The sequence below is a fragment of the Engystomops pustulosus genome, chromosome 2 (assembly GCF_040894005.1).
Source record: "Engystomops pustulosus chromosome 2, aEngPut4.maternal, whole genome shotgun sequence".
NCBI lineage: Eukaryota > Metazoa > Chordata > Amphibia > Anura > Leptodactylidae > Engystomops > Engystomops pustulosus.
The window spans coordinates 95,420,498-95,446,019 of NC_092412.1; the positions used below are offsets into that span (position 1 = coordinate 95,420,498).

General features: G+C 44.0%; 1 protein-coding gene across 4 annotated transcripts; it reads left to right on the plus strand.

Moving 5' to 3' along the window:
- Nucleotides 1-10,436: 10,436 nt before the first annotated feature.
- ING1 (inhibitor of growth family member 1) lies at nt 10,437-16,142 on the plus strand. Of its 4 annotated transcripts, none has more exons than XM_072135572.1 (3): nt 10,477-10,554; nt 11,428-11,618; nt 14,544-16,142. In XM_072135572.1, the coding sequence occupies exons 2-3, from the start codon at nt 11,483-11,485 to the stop codon at nt 15,245-15,247; spliced, it is 840 nt and encodes a 279-aa protein (XP_071991673.1). In that variant the 5' UTR covers nt 10,477-10,554; nt 11,428-11,482; the 3' UTR covers nt 15,248-16,142. The 4 variants fall into 4 exon arrangements, with proteins under 4 accessions (XP_071991675.1, XP_071991673.1, XP_071991672.1 ...); XM_072135571.1 differs by lacking the exon at nt 10,477-10,554 and adding an exon at nt 10,744-10,845; XM_072135574.1 differs by lacking the exon at nt 11,428-11,618 and having other exon boundaries at nt 10,437-10,554.
- The last annotated feature ends 9,380 nt before the right edge of the window (nt 16,143-25,522 follow it).

A 25,522-nucleotide genomic window follows, 5' to 3' on the forward strand; every position in this document is an offset into this window, starting at 1 on the left:
TGCTTAGATTATCATGGTTGAGGATTTATCTACATTTTTATTTAGCTTCTGAACATTCTACTATCATCGACAAATAGAAAAAGAGATGAGACAGATCATTGATGAGAGATGATGAGATACATGAGATGGATAAAACACACAATGCCACTCTCAGCTCTTATACATCTCAGCTATAACACACAAAGAGGCAGCTCTGCTATCTCTATCCTCCCTCCTAGATAAAGACCTTATCTATCTGTAGCCAGTAGAGTAAATTTCTGCACACTGATGCTTGCCAGCTGTCTGTCCCTGAGCTGGTCTTGTAATGCAGGGAGGGAGCGGCATGAGGCAGAGAGCACTGCAGTGTGCAGGCAAGAGAAGGTATTCATGAGAAGAATTCAACCATAGTCAGAAGATTTATGGTCATATCCAGGAACAAACAAAATTGTAAACACCAGGACTACTAGAGAGAGGTTAGAATTGCATCTGTGAAATGCTGTATTTTTGTTAACAGTGAATGAGAGACTGTTTTTTTTTGTTATCTTGAGTATATTTAAGAATCTTGTCTTTGTGGTAATACTCCTTTAAGTCCGACTTTAAGCGACTTAACGTTCAGCGTCCGATATATTGGACGCAGAGCCGATGCTGGTTCTGAGCCAAAACGGCATCGGAAAACACGGGGTGCCGTATGTAACATATAGCCAGCACCCCAGTGTAACACCCGCGTTTTGAGTGGGCTCCGATCGCAGGCTTAACCCATTAAATGCAGCGGTCTAAAATGCCTCTGGGGGGTCTCTCCCCCACGATCCACCCCCCCCCCGAACCGTTTTCCGGGGGCGCTGATCGTTGCTGTGGCATCACTGGGGTCCGATCTTGACCCCAGTGTTGCCTGCAAAACTGCCGGTAAGATTGCGTCTATGACGTCATCTTACTGGCACAGTGCCAGCCTATGAATGTGCATAGGCTGACACTGCTAATACCCTGCAATACATGAGTACTGCAGGATATTATCATGAACAAGCAATCAGATGATAGCTTGTTCATGTCCCATGCTGGAAAAAGTAAAAAAAAAAAAAGTTATTCAATAAAAAATAAAGAAATCAATCAAAATGCCCAAAAGCCCCAAAACATATAAAGAGACATATAACGCAAAAGAAAGTCTAAATCCTAACACAAACCCCACATATATAGTATCACTGCATCCGTAACAACCAGTACAACAACAGTAAATTATTATTGAACCCGCAAGATAAACGCTGAAAAAAACCTGTTATAAACCCTCCAAAAATTATGATTTTTACCTATTCAATCCCATAAAAAATGCTATTCAAAGTGATCAAAAAAACATATGTACTCCAGAATGATACTAGTGCAAAGTACAAAATGCCCCGCAAAAAAACAAACCATCAACCAGCACCATAGCCAAAAAAGTAACAATGTTATGCCACATGGAATACGGCAATGCAAAAATGATAAATTTTTCCCCACATTAGGGTTTTATTTGACAAATTTTGTAAAACGTAAAAAAAAAAATATTCATGTATGGTATCCCCGTAATCGTATCGACCCGTAAAATAAAGATAACATGATTATTAGGCTAAACGGTGAACACCAAAAAAAAAAGTAAAAAATCCAGTACAGAATTGATGCCCTACTCCTGCCCTCAAAAAAGTTCCTAAATTTTCAACAATAGGGGATACCAACCCCAAAATGGTAACACTGGAAAAAGCAGCTCATCCTGCAAAAAAAAAATGCTTTCATATGGGCCCAATAACGCAAAAGCTAAAATTTTATAGCCTACAAAAGGGGCCAATGAGGAAACTAAAATCCTGGCAGCTCCGCTCCTTCCCTTCTGCGCCTCGCTGTGCTTTATCTTTTGGAAATGTGTAAATTTTAGGGCTAAATGAACATATAACCGGCACATTTTGACCATTCTAAATTTCACCTCCATTTTGATTCAATTACTATGAAGATCTCAAGGGGTTAACAATCTTGGTAAAAGCTGTTTCTGATAGTTTGAGGTGCAGATTTGAAAATGGGTTGATTATATTGGGGGTTTTGATGCTAAATATGTAAAATTTCATTTTCAACTGTATTTATCCCCAAAATAGTCAATTCTGAAATTTCCGTAAAAGCGATATTCGATTTGTAAGCCGCGAGACATCAAAATAAATTTTCCAGATATTTCAAAATGATGAAAATTTAAAGTAGACAATTGGGAAATGTTATTCAGCAATTTATTTGGGTGGTAAATCTATCTGCCTGAAAACGCAATGATTTGAATTTCGAAAATGGCTAATTTTTAAAAAAAATCATAATTTTTTCTTTTTATTTTTTGTAAATAAGCGCAAAACGTATCAGCTGACATTTACCACTAAAATGAAGTACAACATGTGGGGAAAAAACAAACAAACAATCTCAGAATCATTTAGATAAGTAACAGTGTTTAAAAGCTATAACCATATAAAACGACGCATGTCAGAATCCAAAAAGATCGGGCTGAGTCTTAAGCTACAAAATGGCTGCATCCTTAAGAGGTTAAAGATCATTTGGACTAAAAGCCCACTCTACAGTTACCAAACCTCCTGTTAGAAGAAAGAACCTAGAACAGTGGTGGCGAACCTATGGCACGGGTGCCAGAAGTGGCACTCAGAGCCCTTTCTGCGGGCACTCAGGCCATCGCCTCGGGACAGAGTTCACCAAACACTGCATCTTCCTGCAGTCTCGGGCAACTTAATTCTATTTTAAAGCGACACTTCTTTGGCTGTTTGGAACTGCGGGAAAAGTGAGACGGTTTTGACAGAACTGCGTTATCTTTGGAGATCATTCTGCTGGACCCACCATTCTTCCTGTACAGAGACCCTGGAGAGAAGCTACAATGATGGTCTGAATTTGCCCTCCTTTTTCAACTGTATTGGTTGCCTCCGGGGGCCGGTAAAATTGAAAGATGTGTAAGAACAGGGAGCAATAAGTTACTACTTAAAAATGTTGGCACTTCACAGTAATTAAGTGGATTTTGGTTGTAGTTTGGGCACTTGTTCTATAAAAGGTTTGCCATCACTGACCTAGAAGGTAGAAGGTAGACTCACTTGAGAAGAATGTTGTGTGGACAGAGAAGTATCCCACAGTTATTTTTAGTGTTGAAAGCTAGTTTAATTTATTTAGGTCTGATGGGAAACATTGGATGAGATTTATCATTTGTGGGCGCCCCTGCGACTACCCTTGGGCCTCTTTATGTATCTTGCGGGTGGCGTGGCCAACAAGCAAAGCAACGCCAGACCGGCCCTGGCATGGTTTCGCTTAAAAAACAAAAGAATGCCCTCTGTCACACAGAAAAACAGGTAAAGCAGTTACTTGAAACAGAAAATATTGAAACAATTAAATGAGAGTCCTGATCTAAGCCCAATAGAAAACCTCTGGGAAATTCTTGGTAACAAAATTATGGCCAAGAAACCCAAAACAGTCTTAAAACTGTGGAAGAAGAATATCAAAATCACACCAGAGCAGTGTGAGAGACTAGTGATGTCCTGTGTACACATGTGCTGAAGTCATTCAAAGCAAATATTGGTTGTAAAAAAAAAAAAAAGTGCTACAGTCAGTGCTGTTCTCTAAATATGATCATCAAATGTTTCGCAAAATTAAGGTTTTATGTTGATATACTTTGGTAATTTTGTAACACACTTTTCTAGTGGCATGGTGTACCCCTTACAAAAATCCATCAAATGTTGATCAATGGAAATTACATTATTTCAGAAACAATCAAGTATATATACACTAGAGATCAAAATTAGAGAACAATGTATGATCACTTGAGAGGTATGCCCCGTGTGAAGCATTAGTTTTAACTTGGTTGAAATGTGTACACCAAATATCTTCACAATTTTTCACCATGGATAGATCAGACCATACAATATAGGCTGTAAATGAATAGCATTGTAATAGATAACAGCAGATTGTTACTTACCTGTTGTTATTAGTAAAAAAAAAAACATAACCACGTGGTATATTACACATATGGATCAGGTCATACAATATTCTTTATGACATGTACTGCACCTTCAATGAAGTTGAACTAATTCTGCATACTAAAGACTGTAATATATATTATCAACTGTAGAGTTCATTAGCATAAATTACTGCTGCCTTATGTATGGCTGAACCATCATCACAACCCCCATTTTTCACCATGCACGTCTTCCAAAAGCACATAACATGACAATTGCATAGTTGCTTTTGTCATGTTTGTGAGTAGTATAGGTTCGCTATAATCATATAGTGTATTTTACCTGGCTCCCTATCAAGCTGCCACAGTCCTGGGGTTAATATATTCGGTCTGCACTCTCAAGTATCTTGTTGCGTCTGATCCAGGGATCCAACCCCATGTACAGTAAAGTAAAATTGGGACCACGCACTCCAATGGGTTTTAACATCCATTTTATGTCTTCAACGTGATAGATTACAGCAGTAATACTTGTATGACGTTTCGGCCACAAGGGCCTTTCTCAAACACAAAAGCTGTCTACCAAAGAGTATCTGGGTGCTGGCGCTTAGTATTGTGCTTGTTACACTGGAGGACAGCTTTTGTGTTTGAGAAAGGCCCTTGTGGCCGAAATGTCACACAAGTATTACTGCTGTAATCTATCACTTTGAAGACATTGGGGCAGATTTATCAAGTGTCTGAAAGTCAGAATTTCGCCAGCTCGAGCAAATGGCATCTCCCGCCGTTTTGATTTTTGGCGGCCAGAAACAGAGCCAATCCCAAGCCAGGAGACTCTGCACTCCACCCAGCATGACGTGGTACCCTTACACGTCGATAGCAGTGGTTGGCTGGCCTGATCAGGTGACCCTGGAATAGACTAGCCCCTGCCTGTGCTGCTCGCATCATTCTCTGTCTGGATGCCGTTAGGGAGAGAGCTGCTGCTGCTGCAGGGATAGTGTTAGGCTGTTATATTAGCTTACTGTTAGGCAGGAGTGAGTCTACAAGAACCCAACAGCCCTTGTTAGGGCTAGAATATTTTTTTTTTCTTGTGGCTGGCCTTGCTGGCACTAGTAGTGCAGCTAGTATCATATTGTGACAAATTTGCAGGGAGACTTGCGAACGTTCTATTTAGCTCTTAGTGACACACATATCCATCTCAAACACCTAAGTGGGACAATTTATTAGTGGTTTGATTGAATTAGGCACAGTCTGCCGATTTTTTATTTTTTTTTCAAAACTGAAAGTCATCACAGGCACAGCACATAATCCTGTTGTGTGCTGTCAGTGTAGGTTAGAAACTAGCCATAGCAATTATCATCATCTTCTGTGGTTGCTGTGTGATTTCTTCTGATCGTTTTGTAAAAAAAAAAAAAAAAAAACACAAAAAAACATTTACAGTTTACACTTAAATTTTGAAAATGTTGAACCCGAAGGCTAGGGATAGAGGTAGAGGACGAGGGCGTCCAACTACTGCAGGGGTCAGAGGCTGTGGTCCTGGGCGCGGTGAGACACCACCTGCTGATCAGGGAGCAGGGGAACGCCGCAGAGCTACACTCCCTAGGTTCATGTCTCAAGTTACTGGGACTCGTGGTAGAGCACTGTTGAGGCCAGAACAGTGCAAACAGGTGATGTCGTGGATTGCAGACAATGCTTCTAGCCATTTGTCCACCAGTCAGTCTTCCACGCAGTCCACCCATGTCACTGAAATCAGCACTCCTCCAGCTCCTCCACCTCAGCCTCCTTCCCCCCAGTCTGCCCCCTCCCAGGAAAATTTGGCATTTGAACCGGCATACTCTGAGGAACTGTTTTCTGGACCCTTCCCAGAGTCACAAACCACTTGTCCGGTTGCTGCTGAGCTCTTTCCCGATGCCCAGGTTTTCCACCGGTCGCAGTCTGTGGGTGATGATGACATTGTTGACGTAGTGGAAGAAGTGTGTAAAGAGGTGTCGTACGATGAGGAGACACAGTTGTCAGACAGTGGTGAATTTGTTGTCAGGGCAGGAAGTCCGATGGGGAAGCAGACTGAGGGATCGGAGGATGATGAGGTGACAGACCCAAGCTGGGTTAATAGGCCGGATGAACACAGTGCTTCTGAGACGGAGGCGAGTCCTCGACGAGAACAGGTTGGAAGAGGCAGTGGTGGGGCCAGACTGAGAGGCAGGGCCAGAGCTGGTGCATCAGCGCCAAATGTTTCACGTAGTGAAGCTCCCGTGGCGAGGGCTAGATTTTCGGAAGTCTGGAGGTTTTTTAAAGAAACACGGATGACCGACGGACTGTGGTGTGCAACCTGTGCCACACCAGGATCAGTAAGGGTTCCACCACTACCAGCTTAACCACCACCAGTATGCGCAGGCATATGAATGCTAAACACCCCACTCAATGGAACCAAGGCCGTTCACCTCCACCCGGGCATCTGCTGCCTCTGCTAGTCACCCCCCTGCCCAGGACCCCGGCTTAAACACCTCCCGTGCGAAAACCACACCTTTGCCTCCACGATCCTCCACAGCATCCACCAATGTCTCCATCCGCAGCGTTCAGCTGTCTATACCCCAGATGCTGGAGCGCAAGAGGAAATACAATGCAACCCACCCACACGCCCAAGCCCTCAACGTCCACATCTCCAAAATACTCAGCCTAGAGATGCTGCCCTATAGGCTGGTAGAGACCTTTCGCAACCTCATGGCGGCGGCCGCCCCTCGCTATTCGGTCCCCAGCCGCCACTACTTTTCCTGACATGCTGTCCCAGCCCTGCACCAGCACGTGTCAGACAAAATCATCCGTGCCCTGACCAACGCCGTTTCTGACAAGGTCCACCTGACCACGGACACGTGGATGAGTGCTGCCGGGCAGGGCCACTATATATCACTGGCGGCACCGAGGATTGTGGGGCCTACCTCAGTCCAGGCCTCTCAGGCCTACTATGCCTCCTCCCACCCCTCCTCCGAATTACCATCCGTGGGCATGGCGCCATCAGTCGATATCTCTAGGCACAGCAGCAGTGCCGTCGCTAAGCGACAGCAGGTGGTGCTCAAACTGCTGAGCCTAGGCGATTAAAGGCACACCGTCCAAGAGCTATTATAGGGCATCATGGCGCAGACTGATCTGTGGCTGGCACCGCTGAACCTGAAGCCAGGCATGGTGTGTGTGACAACGGCCGTAACCTGGTGGCGGCTCTGAAACTCGGCAGACACTTGCCTGGCCCATGTGTTAAATCTCATAGTTCAGCAGTTCCTCAAGACATACCCCAATCTGTCTGATTTGCTCACGAAGGTGCGCCGCATCTGTGCGCATTTCAGGAAGTCCAGCACAGATGCTGCCACTCTCAGGGCAGCACAGTGCCGCCTCCAACTGCCCGCTCACCGACTGTTGTGCGACGTGCCCACGAGGTGGAATTCAACATTAACCATGTTATCCAGAGTTTACCAGCAGCGCAGAGCGATTGTAGACTGCCAGATGTCAACTTCCACCAGAAATGGTAGTCAGGTCAGTCAGCTTCCTCAAGTCTACAATGAGGAGTGGACGTAGATGTCTGATATCTGTCAGGTGCGGAGTAACTTTGAGGAGTCAACACAGATGGTCAGTGGCGATGCCGCCATCATCAGCCTCACCATCCCGCTGCTTGGCCTGTTGAAAAACTCTCTGGTCAGCATGAAGTCGGAAGCTTTGTGCTCGTCACAAGAGACGGGGGAAGAAGATTCCCTTGTTGATAGCCAAAGGACCCTCAGGTCTGTTTCTCAGCGCATATCGGAGGAGGTGGAGGAGGATGAGGAGGAAGAGGAGCAGAATGTTGGCGAGACAGAAGAGGGGAGCATTGCTCAGTCCTTCACTGTTCAGCGGGTATGGGCAGAAGAAGAGGAGTTGGAGGAGGAAATGGACAGTCAGGCCAGTGAGCAGAGTGAATTCTTGCGCATTGGGACTCATATGGCAGATTTCATGCTAGGCTGCCTATCCCGTGACCCTCGTGTTCAAAGAATTTATTCCAGCACCGATTACTGGGTATTCACTCTCCTGGACCCACGGTACAAGCAAAATCTTTACACTCTCATCTCTGGAGAGGAAAGGAGTGTGAGAATGCATGGATACCAGCAGGCCCTGGTGCACAAGCTGAAACAGTATTTCCCTTCTGACAGCAGAGGGCGTACTTCTGCAGGACAAGTAGCGAGGGAAAGTAGGCGAGCAGGCAGCTTGTCCAGCACTGGCAGGGGTACGCTTTACAAGGCCTTGCCAGTTTTATGTCACCCCAGCAAGACACTGGTCTTTACAGAAAGATGGTGAGGGAGTACGTAGCTGACCATACCATCGTCCTAAATGATCACACAGTTCCCTACAACTAATGGGTTTCAAAGCTGGACATGTGGCACGAACTGTACGCCTTGGAGGTTCTTGCCTGCCCTGCCGCTAGCGTGTTGTCTGAGCGGTTTTTTAGTGCAGCTGGTGGCATCATCACCGATAAGCGTACATGCCTGTCGACTGACAGCGCTGACAGGCTGATGCTTATCAAGATGAATAAAACCTAGATTTCTCAGGATTTCCATTCTCCACCAGGTGAAAGAAGCTCAACCTGAATAACCGCCATAACCAAGCCAATTACTTATAAGAACAGTACTACACCAGATCTTATACAAAAGGTTCTTAGAAGTGTTGTTTGTAGCCCCGGCCTGCTTTGAAAATTATAATTTTTTCAAAGTAAACGCTTCTGGACCCCAGGCCCATTTTTAATGGGGAGGAGCCAAGAGACAGGGGCTTGGACAGGCGAAAGCTCGCCTGGCAGCGGACCGCCAGCTCCATCCCATGATTAGGCAGCCTCAGAGGCATCCATGCATACTGCCCCTGCTGTTTCCTGTCCATTTCGCCTCCACGATCCTCCACAGCGTCCACCAATGTCTCCATGCGCAACTTTCAACTGTCTATACCCCAGACGCTGGAGCGTGAGAGGAAATACAGCACATCATCCCCTTATCAAACGAGCTGTGTCAGGCAGAATTTTCAGGTGTTTCACCAGATACATAATGGAACTCGGCGCATCTGTCGCCGCCATACTGGAGACCTGAAGTTTCAATCATAGCAGAGCAATATGAATGCCCCATAATGTTGCTCTTAATCATGGAACTCGTCTCCATGGCTGCTTCCACATGTTGTCCCCTTATCAAACGAGCTGTGTCAGGCTAATTTTTCGGGTGCTTCACCAGATACGTTATGGAACTTGGTCACTATGTCGCCACCATGCTGTGTTATCGACTAAATATACCGTCAACCTTTTGTTCACATAGGAAATCATTTCAGGGCTTCTTGCTCACCTCCTTAACCAGGTAAAATACTGATACATACAGTGCTACACGTTATCCTCGCCAAAGGGAATTTTTTTAATTGGTTTGAAGCCCGAGTCCATTTGGGGTATGTCGCCATGCCACTGCCGCTGCATGCCGTCCCCTATAGTGTCAGGGTCAATTATTGGATGTTTTAGATGCTATCTAGCCTCATTCGGTCACTCTGTCATCGCCATGCTGTTGCCCATAATTTTGGCATAATGGTGCGATTAAGCAGCCTCAGAGGCATCCATGCATGCTGCCCCTGCTGTTTCCTGTCCATTTCCGTGGTGTTTCCACCATTTTCTGAGGTTTCCAGGTGTTTGGCCAAGCTTCCCTGTGCAGACCCTTGGTCCCCTTGAAAAATGCTCGAGTCTCCCATTGACTTCAATGGGGCTCGTTATTCGAGACGAGCACTCGAGCATTGGGAAAAGTTCGTCTCGAATAACGAGCACCTGAGCATTTTAGTGCTCGCTCATCTCTACTGATCACACATCATGCTATGGCTGCATTCACACAGCCTATGGGGGACGTATATATACAGCTGACATATATATATATGTCGGATATATACGGACGTAGACGGCAATGGGCGCATGGGAGAGGTATGGTGCCGCACATGTCTTTTCCCAGAATACGGCACTGTGCCCCATGTTCCTCTATGGAGAGGGGTGGGGGTGAGCAGCACTCCTCCCCTCCTCCTTTCCCCAGCACCGACGTGTGCCCACCATGCTACAGTACGGGGGGAACACGTCAATGTGAATGTAGCCTAACGTTGCATTTCCTGAACATTTACTAAACTAAGGAAACACAATCTTTTCCCAATTGCGTTTCAGAACACAATGGAAACCCCACATATGAGCATGGCCTGTAGTTATAGCCTCCTCACTGATAACTCCTGCACATACAGGGACACTCTTGTAGTGCTTGGCCGCCATGGTTAGAGAGTTGGAAAGGTCCAGTTTCCTGGTGCCTCAGATCCCATTATTTATAAGGGGGAATCAGGTCACTGAGCACTGGATACACTGCAGAGCTCGCCTGTTCCCCGGATCAGCCTGTTACTATGATAATATGGACAGGCTGCAAGTAATACCAGCCCTTAATCCCTGTACTTCTCCTGCAGCCTACATGCCGCCATCACCCCGGCTCGGGCTTAGCATCCTCGCCCTCCACAACACTTTGTGTGGCGGTTGCAGTCTCTACTCTCTACCCGTTTCTGTCCCATGTGAACGACAATGCTGTGGCTCCTTAGTTCCCCATCAGCAGACTGTACGAGGCTACAAGCGGAGGGTGAGACACATTTATTTATCTTTCTAGCAGTGGGTGGGCGGGTACGAGGGCCGGGCTGTTGGCGTTGTTGTCATGGTTACAATGAGCCCTGCCAATGCCCGCCCAGCTAGAAAACTTTCCGCCCCCTGTTCTAGAGTAACTTCCGCTTTCACTGCTTGGCTCCGCCCAATGCGGGAGCGCGTTGCGCGTTACCTAGTGACTACTAGGATGAGAGATTTGTAGGGCTGCGCGCTTTAGGCCCCGCCCAGAAATGGCGAGAGGCAGCGGCTATTGGCCGGCTCTTGGTGACAGGTGGCTTCTGGGATTGATAGTTTTCTGGTGACAAGAGCTGCGCTGTCAGAATGTCGTGTCCGCGTGCCCGTGGAAGTTTGTGTGTGAGCGGCGCACCAGTGCGGTGCGGTAGGAGGAGTCAGTACGGGAGAGTATAGGGGAAGCTGTGGAGCGGGGGATGTTTCCTAAGTGTTAGTGAGAGGCGCCCGCTGCACAGAACACACTTCCATGTCATCACCTCCCTCTATGTGTCTTCCCAACAACACTTGATGTCCCTGCCTGCTGCATTCTCCACACAGCGAGCTCCCACCTCTTTCCCCACCCCCTTTACACACACACACACCCCACAACCTCCTTCCACTGTCTTGTTCCCGAGTTGTCCAGAAAGACAGCCATTCAATCAGCTGCTGAGACTGCCGGACTTCGGTGCTGCCGTGTGGCCGCTTCCCTGCCACTTGCTGGAGGCTGGATGCCAGGCGCCGAGGCTCTCCCGGCCGTGCAGCAGCTCTCCGAGCGGATCGCCTTTGTGTTTTTTTGTCCTGCCGCTGCCCCCATCTCTGCCATCAGCTCCAGTGCATTACTAGTTTATTATCTCCCGAGCAGGAGGCTGCGCTAACGGCGAGTGCCCTCAGAGGACACATCCTGGCGCTGGCACAAGATGTTAAACCCGACTAACGGCGACCACACTCACATGGTGAACTATGTGGAGGATTACTTGGACTCCATCGAGTCTCTGCCTTTCGACCTGCAAAGAAACGTCTCCCTGATGAGAGAAATTGACGCCAAATACCAAGGTAAGACGGCTCTATGTGTAGGGCAACTTTTGCTGGTGTTTTGTCTGGCGTTTCAGGCTCTCCCTTCTCCTCCTCCATATGCATCCTGCATTGTGCTCAGCCTCAGCACGAACTCGCACACAGTCTCCCTGTCTGTAGGGATCGACTTGTAGGGACACTTGTGTATGTGCAGCGCTAGTCATAGGGCGGAACAAAAGGTCCTCTGAGCTGGAATACACTGAAGGCTAAAGTCACCTGAATCCCACCCTGCCGCACAAAGCCCGGCTGCCTGTAGTGCTCCCAAAGCACAACACTGAGGAATGTACAGTCACCAGGATGGCTGTAGTAGTAAGTGCTCTAGTGGTGGGCAGGGTTTCCTCTGCTTCATGTCTTCATTGTGTTCTCATCACAGACATCCTATGCATTACCTGCAGTGGGCTGACTGCAGTCTGCTACTACATGGACTAATCCCCTCTTCTAGTTTGCTGAGCACTTCACCTTCCTGGGCACACAGCTGGACGGCGCTGCATTGTCCTACACACACAGAAAGTCGTGTAGGATGTGTGACCCTATGGCGAGGCACAGCTGTTTGTGTGCTATATACTTGTTATTGTAAGTGTGACATTGTCGGTGCCGTGTGGAACTCCATGGCTAAACAGCCGGGCTCTACATGGATATGGGGCCGCAGTGCGCCGCATGTAGCCCCCTCCTCCCCCGCACCGTATACCGGAGGAGCGGGTCACTCCGTCCCCCAGAGACAGCCCTCGTTTGTGGAAATGCGTCACATTCGGGGTGTCTCCAGCTGGCCTCCCTGTTTTGCTTCTCATCCCTTGGGCTGGGTCTATAAAGACTGTGAATGTGAGCGGTTTCCACACGGTAACTTATTGTTGTAATGCTATCGAACACCGGTGTGAATACATGGCAGGGGAAGTCACGTCCTGCTAGCGCCGTGAGCCATGTCTGGTGTGCTGGTGTACATTTCTTACATTGTTGTTTTGTATGTAGAGGGCAGCGAGAAAAACAAAATGTTACGTGTAAACCGCGTCTATGTACTAACTCCCCGTCTACTGTTGACGCCAGCCGCGCTTTAACCTGACTAGAGAACACACTGCTTTTTTATACTGGGGGGCCTACCAACGTCATCGTGCTGGCGCCGCCTCTTTGAGCTGATTGGCTGTTACTCTCTATTTTAGAACATCCCGGGTGCTGGCTGTGATTTCATTTGCTGCTACTTTACCCCGCCTCCTACTGGTGGTCCCGCCTTCCTTTTCGCAATTTAGTAAACCTCTTTACATTCATTTGAATGTCTCTGCCCGCCCACATTTTCTTATTGGATGTTGATATTTAGAGGGGGGGGGGCTGATACAGGCTGCTTCCCTACAGTACAGATATGGGCAGAAAATACAGGAAAGTATAGCCGTATGCGGCGGCCATATTTTCTGTGGGCATGATGAGGGATTTCCTACCACAATAGCTATTGTTATGTGCGGTAGTCTGTTTGTTGTTTATATAGGGGTGGAAGACGTTCTTGTATAGGCGCTGCACAAGGAAGAAAGTAGGAAGTGCCTTGTCCGTACTCGGAATGGCTGCTGGAAGGCGCTTCATAGCCACCAGCGATGAGCAGAAGTAGCAGCCGGTTCTGTAGCCAGATGTTACTTTCTAGATGGTCAGATTAGTGATGACACACACGTCACATATGTTATGTGGTACCTGTAGAGTCACACACACACGGGTCACATATGTTATGTGGTACCTGTAGAGTCGCGCACACACACACGGGTCACATATGTTATGTGGTACCTGTAGAGTCGCACACACACACGGGTCACATATGTTATGTGGTACCTGTAGAGTCGCACACACACACGGGTCACATATGTTATGTGGTACCTGTAGAGTCGCACACACACGGGTCACATATGTTATGTGGTACCTGTAGAGTCGCACACACACGGGTCACATATGTTATGTGGTACCTGTAGAGTCGCACACACACGGGTCACATATGTTATGTGGTACCTGTAGAGTCGCACACACACGGGTCACATATGTTATGTGGTACCTGTAGAGTCGCACACACACGGGTCACATATGTTATGTGGTACCTGTAGAGTCGCACACACACGGGTCACATATGTTATGTGGTACCTGTAGAGTCACGCACACACACGGGTCACATATGTTATGCGGTACCTGTAGAGTCACGCACACACACGGGTCACATATGTTATGCGGTACCTGTAGAGTCACGCACACACACGGGTCACATATGTTATGCGGTACCTGTAGAGTCGCATGCATGTTTCAGACTGGGAATGAAAAAAAGCAACATACAACCTGTGATTGACATGCAGATCTTATTTTCCCTTTCAGCCCTAACACAAAAAACAGGGTAGTCACATTCCATAGTCTCTGGTGTAATAGGTGGCCATTAAACACCCTTCCTCATGCCCCTTTACAGTCAGAAATGAATTTGAAATATATGATGCCCCTGCACCTATGTTTAACTCCCCTCACAAAAATAGACATTGATGTCAATAGACTTTTAATGGCTTTTTTTAGGGTTTGGGTGGAAAATTTGATGGAAACTGTAGAACAATTTTTTATGAAATAAAGGAAACCTTACAAAAATGGTCATGCCAGGGTCATGCCAGGGTCATGCCAGCAAGCTCATAAAATATACATGAAAAGTAGAGAGGATTTGTTCAGTCTTTCTATTGATTTATTACATGTTTTCCTTGAACACTTGTGTAGGAGGTGGAATTATCAGAGAAATTGGCTCTATGCTCTTAATTAATCTGAATGGAGAATTCAGTGGCCACCCAGGTAATTTATGGATGCCTTGCTCCTTCAGGATGAGAGACACACTTTGTACTAGTATTCTATGTAGGGGGTTCTAGCAATGGATTTATTTTACTAACGTTTAGTTAACTCTTGTCATTCTAGAGATTCTGAAAGAGTTGGATGACTACTATGAAAAATTCCGCCGCGAGTCTGATTCAATACAGAAGCGACGCCTGCTACAGTTCATTCAGAGGGCTCTCATACGTAGCCAAGAATTGGGTGATGACAAAATACAGATAGTAAGCCAGATGGTGGAACTGGTTGAAAACAGGACACGACAAGTGGACAGTCATGTGGAACTGTTTGAAACGTGCCAGGATCTAAATGACAGTACTAGTAATAGCAGTAAGAACGCCCAAGATAAGTCTAAAAATGAAGCTCTCTCTCAGACTGAGAAAGCCAGCAATAAAAGATCGAGGAGGCAGAGGAACAATGAGAATCGGGAAAATGCCACCATTAACCATGACCATGATGACCTTACGTCAGGAACACCCAAAGAAAAGAAGCCAAAAACTTCAAAGAAGAAAAAGAGATCAAAAGCTAAAGCTGAAAGAGAAGCATCGCCTGCAGATCTTCCTATTGACCCCAATGAGCCGACCTATTGCCTGTGTAATCAAGTTTCCTATGGGGAAATGATTGGTTGTGATAATGAAGAGTGTCCAATAGAATGGTTTCATTTCTCTTGTGTTGGACTCAACCATAAACCAAAAGGAAAATGGTACTGCCCTGAATGTAGAGGAGAAAATGAAAAAACCATGGGTAAAGCACTTGAGAAATCTAAAAAAGAGCGGGCATACAACAGGTAGTTCTGGAGGGAAGAATAAAGCATTGTATTTATTGCCCATACACACCTTGTGAAGGTGACAAGGTGGCACCTCTTTCATTTTTTTTTTTGTACCCAAGTCTAGGGATATTCCTGTTAAAGTGACAGCAATAACATCACTTTATCCCATATTTTACGTCTACAAGCCTACCTAGTGAGCTGGTTTATTGTTCATGCCGTGCATGTCTTCTCATGTTCATAGTCTCAGGCACTTCTGGAATAGATGGTGACTGAGAACATATCAGTTATGGTGGATGTCTAATGCACTTCTAAACTACTTAAAAGCACTGTGTCCATCCACTAGTTTTCTCACAGCCCATTGTCTAGTTGGTTCTGTTTTCCCCACTACCTTATGGCATACAGATATGCCACGATATTTAATAACAGCGGATATCCCTATCGATTTTGACTTTTTTTGTCAATAGCCACTGCTTTGTAATTTATTTCCGTACATCCCTTGTGAAGTATAAAAGTGACCCATGTTCTATGGCTGCATTATTATTCCAACAAACAGGATTTAAGACAAGTAGCTTATTTTTAAAGAGATGCAAAAAAACTGCATTTTACATGGCAAATATTTTATACTCGATTCTGGCCTGGGAACCAGAAGAGGCCATTTTAAAATAATTAACTATGTTTTTTATTCAACCAAACAGTGGTTTAGTAATGATTCGCATAGATCAAGCTTTATACAGTCACAGGTATTAGTGAGCAATCCTAATTTGTATAAATGTACATTTTAAGTGGCATTGCACTTGATGTATTATAATTGGAAATGCAGCTGATTGCCGTTGTATAGCCAATGTGCATTTCCTTCTGTATGTATGGAGATTGTACAGCTGTGATACTTAAAATAAATACAGATCTATGGAAAGTTACATTTTTTTGAATGTGTGCGTTTAGTTTTTTTATTGCATGCAAATGAAATGGGAAAGAATAATTATAGAAGACTTGGAATAACAGAAACATAGCGTATTACATGATAAACAATTATGGAAGACGTTAAGGTACAGAATTTAGCAGAAAAGTCACAATGCACAAGTACTTTATGTAGTTTCTGTGCTCTACTTGCACATAAGGAAAAGATTGGTCCCTTTACGCAAATATAGCACAACAATAATAAGAAATTGTGTGGAGCTCTTGCTGTCTGGAACCTAATCAAATATGGAAAAACAACAGTGTAAGAGTTATCGTGGGGCGCTAAACAAACACAACTACTTGAGCCCTTGTATGTAGGAGACCTTTAGTGGGGTCATACAAACCACGGTCCAGTGGACTGTGGTTTGTATGACCCCACTAGAGGTCTCCTACATACAAGAGCTCAAGTGGACCGTGGTTTGTATGACCCCACTAGAGGTCTCCTACATACAAGGGCTCAAGTGGTTGTGTTTGTTTAGCGCCCCACGATAACTCTTACACTGTTGTTTTTCCATATATGCTTTTACCGGAACCTTTGGTTTCGGGTATGTAGAGTTGTGGGAGCTGCTGTTTTTTACACACCAGGCCAATTCCTGATTGGAAAAACCAAGGACCGTTCCCCAAGAGTGGGAATTTATGCATAACCTTAAGTTTCTCACAAGGTGAGCACCTTCTATACTACCTTGAAAACTCAAGTACCTGGCTATATTACCTGAGGCGCTGTCCTCTGTTGTTCCCGTTTTTTCGGTTTCTGTGGAACCTAATCAAGTAATAGTTGGTGCTTAGATACAAAGGCTCAGAAAAAAAAATAAATTAAAAATGTCCCACTGCTACACTATATGTGTACATGCATACCACGTCTTAACAACACCTACGGTAGATACAAACGGGCCTCTCTGCCCAATGTGATGGCTAGTGGAGCTCTCTGGATGTTGGTAATTTAATAAACTTTAGCTCTAGGCTTAAATGATCAGCTGTAACAGTTGTCAAAGGTGTCTACAATGAAGCTTAATTGATGACCCCATATAAATAGAGTAAAAATCGTTAACACATTAGGTGTTGCCGCCTCCGAACATGCCCGATCTATCAAAATATAATAACGCTTTTTCACTGCGTTTAACCCCGTAATGAAAAATAGCGTCCAAAATAGAAAATGGCCTTTTGCCATTTTAAAAATATAAAAAGTTCAATAAAAGGTGATCAAAAGGTCCTACAGTCCAAAGAATTGTAACCTTGAAAACATCATCAAAAGTAGCAAAAAAAATGACACCACCCACAGCCCTGTACGCCAAAGTATAAAAAAAAAGGTATTTGCGCGAGAAGATGGCAAAATAAAAATTGGGAGGTTTTTAATTTTTAAATGTATAAAAACATTATAAAACCTATACAAAGTGAAATCCGTAAAATCCAAGCCCACAAGAAAATGGCGCAAATGCGTTTTTTCACCAATTTCATTGCATTTGGAATTTTTTCCTGCTTCCTAGTACACGGCATGGAATGTTAAATACCACCATTTTGAATTTGTTACGCAGAAAGCAAGCCATCACGCAGCCCTGTACATGGGAAAATAAAAAAGTTCTAGTTTTATAGGAGGGGAGTGAAAAATTAAAAGGAAAAAGTGCTGCAGCGGGAAAGGGTTAAAGGACATCTACCATTCATCAAAAAGCTACAAAGAGCTAAAGATACAAAAAAAGTTTACCTGATGGTAAATGCTTACAACTCACCTCCCCGTTGCCAGTAATCTTATGGTAGATGTCTTTTAAAGGCCATATACCATCAAAATAAAGCATCATAAACCAGGAACCCATAGATCAGACATTGCAAGGGTTGAAATGCTGAGGGATTGGGGGGAGGGTGACATGGTGTAATGGCCTGTGAAGCTGCAGAATGGTGGGGTGTTAGTAACACCCCCCAGACCACTTCTGCCTCATTAGCATAAAGGTTGATTTTGGAAGGAGGCTGTGGATAACAAATATAAGATTACCATAGTGACTGGATCTATTGGTAAGTGTTCCTGGTGTTTCATGCTGGATTTTTATGTGCAGTGACAGCTGGAAGCCATTTAGAGGCTCCCATAGCTGTCAATAGTGATCAGGGCTTAATTAAGAGGGGGCGCGCCACCGGGGGCCCCACCACTTTGCCCTTATAGGGGCCTCCACCAAATGTGGGCGATGCAACTGGCCTATTCGCCCACTGAGTCCGGACTGACTGGGCCGTAACTTGCAGACATGGTCGACATAAGCCTATGGCAGAGCAAGGAAACAAAAAGTTCCTTGCTCTGCCATTTGACGTTCAGTGGTTAACCAAGACGGCGGCACCCTGGCAGCAGGGTGCCGCCATCTTGGTACATCTCCGAGGTTAACCGCGAAGGAAGAAGACTAGGATCGGGGGAACGGAGGAAGGTGAAGTACAATTTTATTATTTTACCTTGGACTGTATATAGTTAATATGTGGGGCTATGTAGTTGGTTAATATAGGAGATGTGTATATAGTTATAATAGCGGGACTGTATATAGTTATTATAGTGGGGTACATATAATTTAGTGGGGGACTGTATATAGTTGTTATAGAGGGACTGTATATAGTTAATGCTGGGGTGCATATAGTGATTACTGGGGGCTTCATATAGTTATTGTTAGGGAGCTGTATATACTGATTGCTGGTGGGCTGTATATATTTATTACTGGAGGGGCCGTATATAGTGATTACTGGGGGAGCTGTCTATAGTGATTGCTGGGGGCTGTATATAGTGATTACTGGGGGAGCTGTATATAGTTAAAGGGGGTTGTATATAGCGATTTCTGTTTCCTGTCTGGACTACATTCAATGGGGGCCCCCACCAACCTTAAACCGGCCCTGTTAATAATTCTATATTACAGTCTGTCTGAGACTATAATATAGTAGCAGTATATCTACAACATACTCCTGTATTGCAGTATATTGTATAAGTGATTCCCCTTGAGTTCAAAAAATAAAATATTTTAAAAATATATAAAGAGAAAAAAAATTTCAAATCCCCCCACTTTACACATATAAAAATAAATAAACAAGTAAAGCCATAAACATATTGAGTAACGCTACGTTTCCAATCTATTAAAATATAAAAACATTTATTCCTGACGATATACCGTATATACTCGAGTATAAGCCGACCCGAGTATAAGCCGAGACCCCTAATTTTACCACCAAAAACTGGAAAAACCTATTGACTCGAGTATAAGCCGAGGGTGTAGTATACAGCCAGCCTGCCCCCTGTAGTATAAAGCCAGCCTGCCCCCTGTAGTATATAGCCAGCCTGCCCCAATAGTAGTATACAGCCTGCCCCCAGTATGCCAAGTGAATAAAAAAACCAAACTTAATACTCACCCTCCGACGATACTCATCTTTGATGCTCGGCACGGCTCCCGGTCCTCGGCGGTGGCTCCCGGTCCTGGCGGCGGCTTCCGAACCTCGGTGGCAGCTCCTCTCTTCACTGGCGGCTCCTGGTCTCTTTGCTTATGGGCGCACACTATGATACGGCAGTGTCGCCGCCGATGACGTCATCAGCGGCGACAGCGCCGCATCTTAGTGTGCGCCCGTCGGCAGATCGCAGGGACGCGACTGCCGGCTAGCGAAGTAAGCAAAGAGACCGGGAGCCGCCAGTGAAGAAAGAAGAGAGGAGCGGAGCCGCTGCCGAGAATCGGGAGCTGCCGCCGAGGATCCGGACACCGGAGGGTGAGTATTTTTTTTTTTTTTTTAGTTGACTCGTGTATAAGCCGAGGTGAGGTTTTTCAGCACATTTTTTGTGCTGAAAATCTCGGCTTATACACGAGTATATACGGTATATATAATGGAAAATAGTGCCTAGATGTCCGAATTTTTTATCATTAAGCTTCCAATAAAATTTTTCATAAAAAGTGATGAAAAAGTTGTATAGATTTCAAACTAGTATCAATGAGAACATCATCACATCCCACAAACAATGACACCTTACACAGCTCTGTACACTGAAGTATAAAAAAAAGTTATGGGTGTCAGAATATGGCGATGTGAGGCATTTTCTTATTAATGCAAGGTTTTAAAAAAATTTTTAAAGGTATTGAGGAATAACTAAATAAATTTGGTATCACTGATACAAAAAATTTGTAGTTGTCACCTGAACTGCACATTGGAAGCTGTACAAATTAAACCCATCAGAATATGGCATAACTGTGTTTTTTGGTTTTTTTTTTTTTTTTTTTTGCCAAAACCGCCACCTTTGAATTTTTTTCCCCAGCTTCCCAGAACATGACACAGAGTATTCAATGGTGCCACTACAAAATAAAATTTCTCTTGCATATAACAAGCCAACCTACAGCTTTGTAAACTAAAAAAATCTAAAATTGATGGCTTGTGCAAAGAGTGGAGTGACAAACTGAAAAATGTGAAAACTTGGTCTTGAAGGGGTTAAGCAAAGGAGTCTGCCCACTTGCACTCATTACAGCTGACTTATGGAGGTCAGAATAAAAATACTACAGCTATCCGTGCAGGATGTCCACGATCCTATTTAAAAAAAAAAAAAATCACAGGGCATGGATGAGGGAGAACCTGAATAAAATTATAGATGGAAACTAGATCTTTATCTGCAACTTGTGTTTCAAACTATTTCTGTACGGCCTCATACACATGAACATTTCAATGCGTTTTTCACGCGCAGAAAATGCGCGTGAAATGGACTCCGGACTGAGCTTTATCTTTTCTATGGCAATTGATGCGTGAAAAACGCATTGCACTTGCAAGTGTCTCAGAGTGCGATGCGTTTTTGATGCATCTCCATAGACTTGTATGATGCGTTTTTCACGCACGTGACTTGCACAAGTAGAGCATGTCGAGATTTAAACGCGCGTTAAAAAAACGCGCGTGTGCGTGAAAAAAATGCAAGTCTGAAAAGACCCATTGATTACAATGGGTCAGAGTGCAATGCAAGTTCTGCGCGTCGAAAACGCACGTGAAGAACGCAAGTGTGAAAGGGGCCTTAGAATGAGAGGAGTTGAGCCTTTGGCATCTATGCTGCAACAAAAATTGCTACAGAGTTAGGCCCCTTTCACACTTGCGTTTTTCACGCGTGTTTTCTGCGCGTGCTTTTGACGCGCAGAACTTGCATTGCACTCTGACCCATTGTAACCAATGGGTCTTTTGAGACTTACATTTTTTTTTCACGCACACATGCGTGTTTTTTTTAACGCGCGTTTAAATTTCGACATGCTCTACTTTTGCAAGTCACACGCGTGAAAAACGCACCATACCAGTCTATGGAGACGCATCAAAAACTCATTGTACTCCGAGACACTTTTTTCACGCATCAATTGCCATAGAAAAGATAGAGCTCAGTCCTGAGTCCTTTCACAAGAATTTTCTGCACGTGAAAAACGCATTGAAATTGCATCATAAACGCGCGTGAAAAACTGAGACACTGAAGAAACTCTGACTGAAAACTGATTGCACTCTGATGCAAAATGTGCGTTTTTCACTGACCAAACCCTGATCGCACCCTGATCAGACTCTGATGTGATCTGCAACGCAAGTGTGGAAGGGGCCTTAGTTCCACCTGTTATAGAGGAGGTGGCGGAGGTCCCCTTTCCCTAGCAAGGCACATGAGATTAATATTTTGTGAGATTTATTCCAAAGTTAGGTTACAACGAGATTTATTGGCATCCTATGATTCCGGACGCCAACCAGAGCCTTTTTTCAACTGCTTAATAGATCACAAAAATACAAAGTCTATGTAGTATGAACTAGTCTTCATTTCTGGTGATGTATGGTTTACTTCTGGATCATCAAGTGTCAGTCCTTCGTTGCCTAGTGACGTATGCATTCGGGGGAGTTGCGATCACGTGACCAGTCACATGATCGCAATTTGCTCATATTATCGAATCTGGATTTCAGTATGGACAGAAGTCAGTAAGTGTATATAATGATATGATGCAAGGTAAAGAACACAAAGGTACATAAATACACATATGTATAGAGATCTTATATCAGATACCTGAAAAATGTTTTATAGTAGACTACGCATGGATCAGGGTTAGTCATTAGTAAATAACCGATACAGATATTAGTTATGGTTAAACACAAACGAAATTAAATTTAACATTTGATACAATACCGTGGACATTAATCAAGATTAATTATTCTGTATCTAAAAGAAAAAGGGAGGAAAAGGAAACGAATGATCATAGTTTATTAATTTCTTATTCCTTGTTCAAGCCTCTGGGTTCTAGAGTGTCTAGTTCATGTATTCAGTATGCCTCTCATCGCAATATCATTTTATTAATATCCCCTCCTCATCTCGGGGGATCGATTGTTTCAATAACCTAAAACCTCAATTATGCAATAGTGTGGTTGATTTTTTTTAAGTGACTGGGTAGTGACAATAATAAATTACCACACAACCTTATTGTGGACTTCTGTTGTCCAATACAGTCCCCTACATGCTGGCAGGTTTCGCCTATAGAGGACCGAACTGGCATTTAATTAGATAAACAACCTCTCTTGTGAAATACACATTAACATTGTATGTCTTACCCATGCGCTGGTGGGAGAAAAATTAATTTTTGATCACATTGTTGACATTGCAAACAGGGAAATGTTCCCTTTCTTTGGGTAGCTAAGAAAGTCTGTCTGGATACCTTCTTTTCACTACCCAGATCTGCCCTGACCAATTTATTACATTATGTAGGTGATCTTCAATGGTTTATTAGTGGGGTCTCTTGAAATTCTTCTACCTCCAGATAAGCTTCCTGCAGTATCCGCCAATGTTTTTTAATAACATTATAATTTTATAGACTAATGGATGATGTGGTCTTACAAACAGGAATCTCATTTTATTCCTTTTTAACGGTTTTTGCTGCTTGGACGTGTCTTCCTAGTTTCTAATAATAATCTCACCAGATACCCCTGCTCTCGAAATTTCTTATGCATCTCTGTGAGTCTCACTTCACACTGTTCAGGGTCTGATACTATTCTACGGACTCTTTGAAATTGTGACTTGGAAATCGATTTTTTGTGGATAGAGGATGAATGCTCCTAAAGTGCAATAGGCTATTTCTGTCTGTTTCCTTTCAATACAGATCAGATGATAAACTTCCATTATTCCCCTTCAAAATTCTAGTGTCCAAAAAGGTGACTTCATTCTGGCTATATGTAGCTGTAAACTTTAGCTCCTCCCATATTGAATTCATATGTGTCAAGAAGGCTAAACGGGTAGCCCTCCCAAATGCAAAAAATATTGTTGATAAATCTTTTCCAAACCCTCAAAAAGTCCCCAAAACCTGGGTAACTATATATGTGACAATCTTCAAAAAAAGGACATGTAACTGTTTGCTATTGGGAGGCCACATTGGACCCCATTGCCGTGCCCCGTTTCTGCATATAAAAGTCACCCTGAAACATGAAAATATTATTAGTCAGTATCAAAAGTTAATGCATCAGGTATGAACATTTTCTGATTGTGTTCATATTCACTTTGTTCCAATATCCATCTCACAGCCTCTAATCCTTTTGTGTGTTCAATGGAGGTGTATAGGCTTGTCACATCAATTGTGACAAACCAACTTGTAGCTGATAGCCCTGTGACCAATTTCATTGTAGTGAGGAAATCATTGGTGTCTAATAATGAGGAGGGCATCTTCTTGGTTATAGGAGTCAACAATTTCTCCAGTGTAATAGCCAAAGATGACAAAACGGATTCCATTGATGCCACTATGGGCCTTCCTGGTGGGTCAATTAATGTTTATGGATCTTTGGCAAATATATAAAAACACTGAAATTACCGGTGAGTGCTGTTTCAGGAATTTACCCAATTTCTCATCAATAATATGATTTAAAGTGTATTTCATAATTAAGTCTGAAATCAACTTATGGATTTGTCCTGTCAAATTCCTTTCCGTTTGTCATACGTGCTTACATCAGACAACTGTCTTACGATTTCCCTCTTGTAGGCGGATTTGTCCACGACAACTATGGATCTGCATTTGTCCGCTGGCTTCATAATAACTTCTTGGCTATCTAACAGTGTATTCTATGCTACTTTCTCGACTTTAGTTAGATTAGGGCAGGATGTGTAAATATCTCTTTTAATATTGTCCAATTCTTCAATATCTTTCTTAACCATGTAAACAAAAGACTCTGCTGGATGGTGAGTTCTAGGAGGATTATAGGTACTATGTGCTGCTCCAAGTGTCTTTTGTACTAAATCGGACCCCCTATGGTGCTTACCAGGGGGTCCGTTGCTCCCATGTGCTGCCAGTGCCCCAGGGCTGCGCGACCCTGTCCGGGAGCCAGGGCCGTCCTACTAGAAGGACCTGGCTGTATGCTCAGTGTGTTACATAACACAGTGTAATTCATCTGTATAACATTGTCTTAAAGAAATGAGAGCTTGAACAAGCAATCAGAGCATCGCTTGTTCAAGACAACCTGTAAAAGTAAAAAAAAAAAAAAAAAGAGTATACCACACTTAGTAAAAACATTTTTTAATAAAAAGAATTAAAGTGAAAGTCCCCTAAACATTCCATATACATACGTAATAAATCAGTATTGCATCCGCTTGGTGAACGCTGTAAAAACAAAATCTGAAAAAATGTTCCAAAAAGTTATCAAAAAAAGTTATGTGCGCCAAAATGGTACCACTAAAAAGGACAACTCAACATGTAAAAATAAGCCCTAAACCAGCTCTGTCAAGCGAACAATATAAAAGTTATGTCTCCGAAAAGATGGCAATACAAAAATAAATGAGATTTTCTCTATGTTAGTTTTTGTTCAGTAAAATTGTAAAAATATATAAAAAAAACTATATAAGTGAGGTATCACCATAATTGTAGTGATCCCTGGAATAAAGAGAATGGGGCAAATTTACTTACCCGGGCCTGTCACGATCCCCGATCCAGACGGTCCAACGAAGATGAAGAGGGGCGCGATTCACGTAGCTTGTGCGCCCAATTTCCTGCTTTCCAATCTGTCACTTTCCCGCTAAAGTCCGCCAGAGTTCACCTTCTTCTTCCTGGTGCTTGTAAGTGCGTGTCTTGCGACACAATTTGAATTTTAAATCCCGCGCGTAGTCCGGAACCATCGGGTTATCCGACGGCCAGGCCCCCGATTTGTGTCGCATGGAAGTCAGCGCAATTGTGCTAAAATCCGATCGCGTGCGCCAAAAAACCCTGTTAAATGTGGCGCAAATCGAAAATTGTCAGGAAACCCGACGAAAATGAGCCCCAATATGTTGTTTTTATGGTACGGCGCATGGCCCTAAAAATACAAGGAAACCAAAATTTACGATTTTCTTTCCCTACATACATTTAAGAGTTAATAAAATCTCATCAATGAG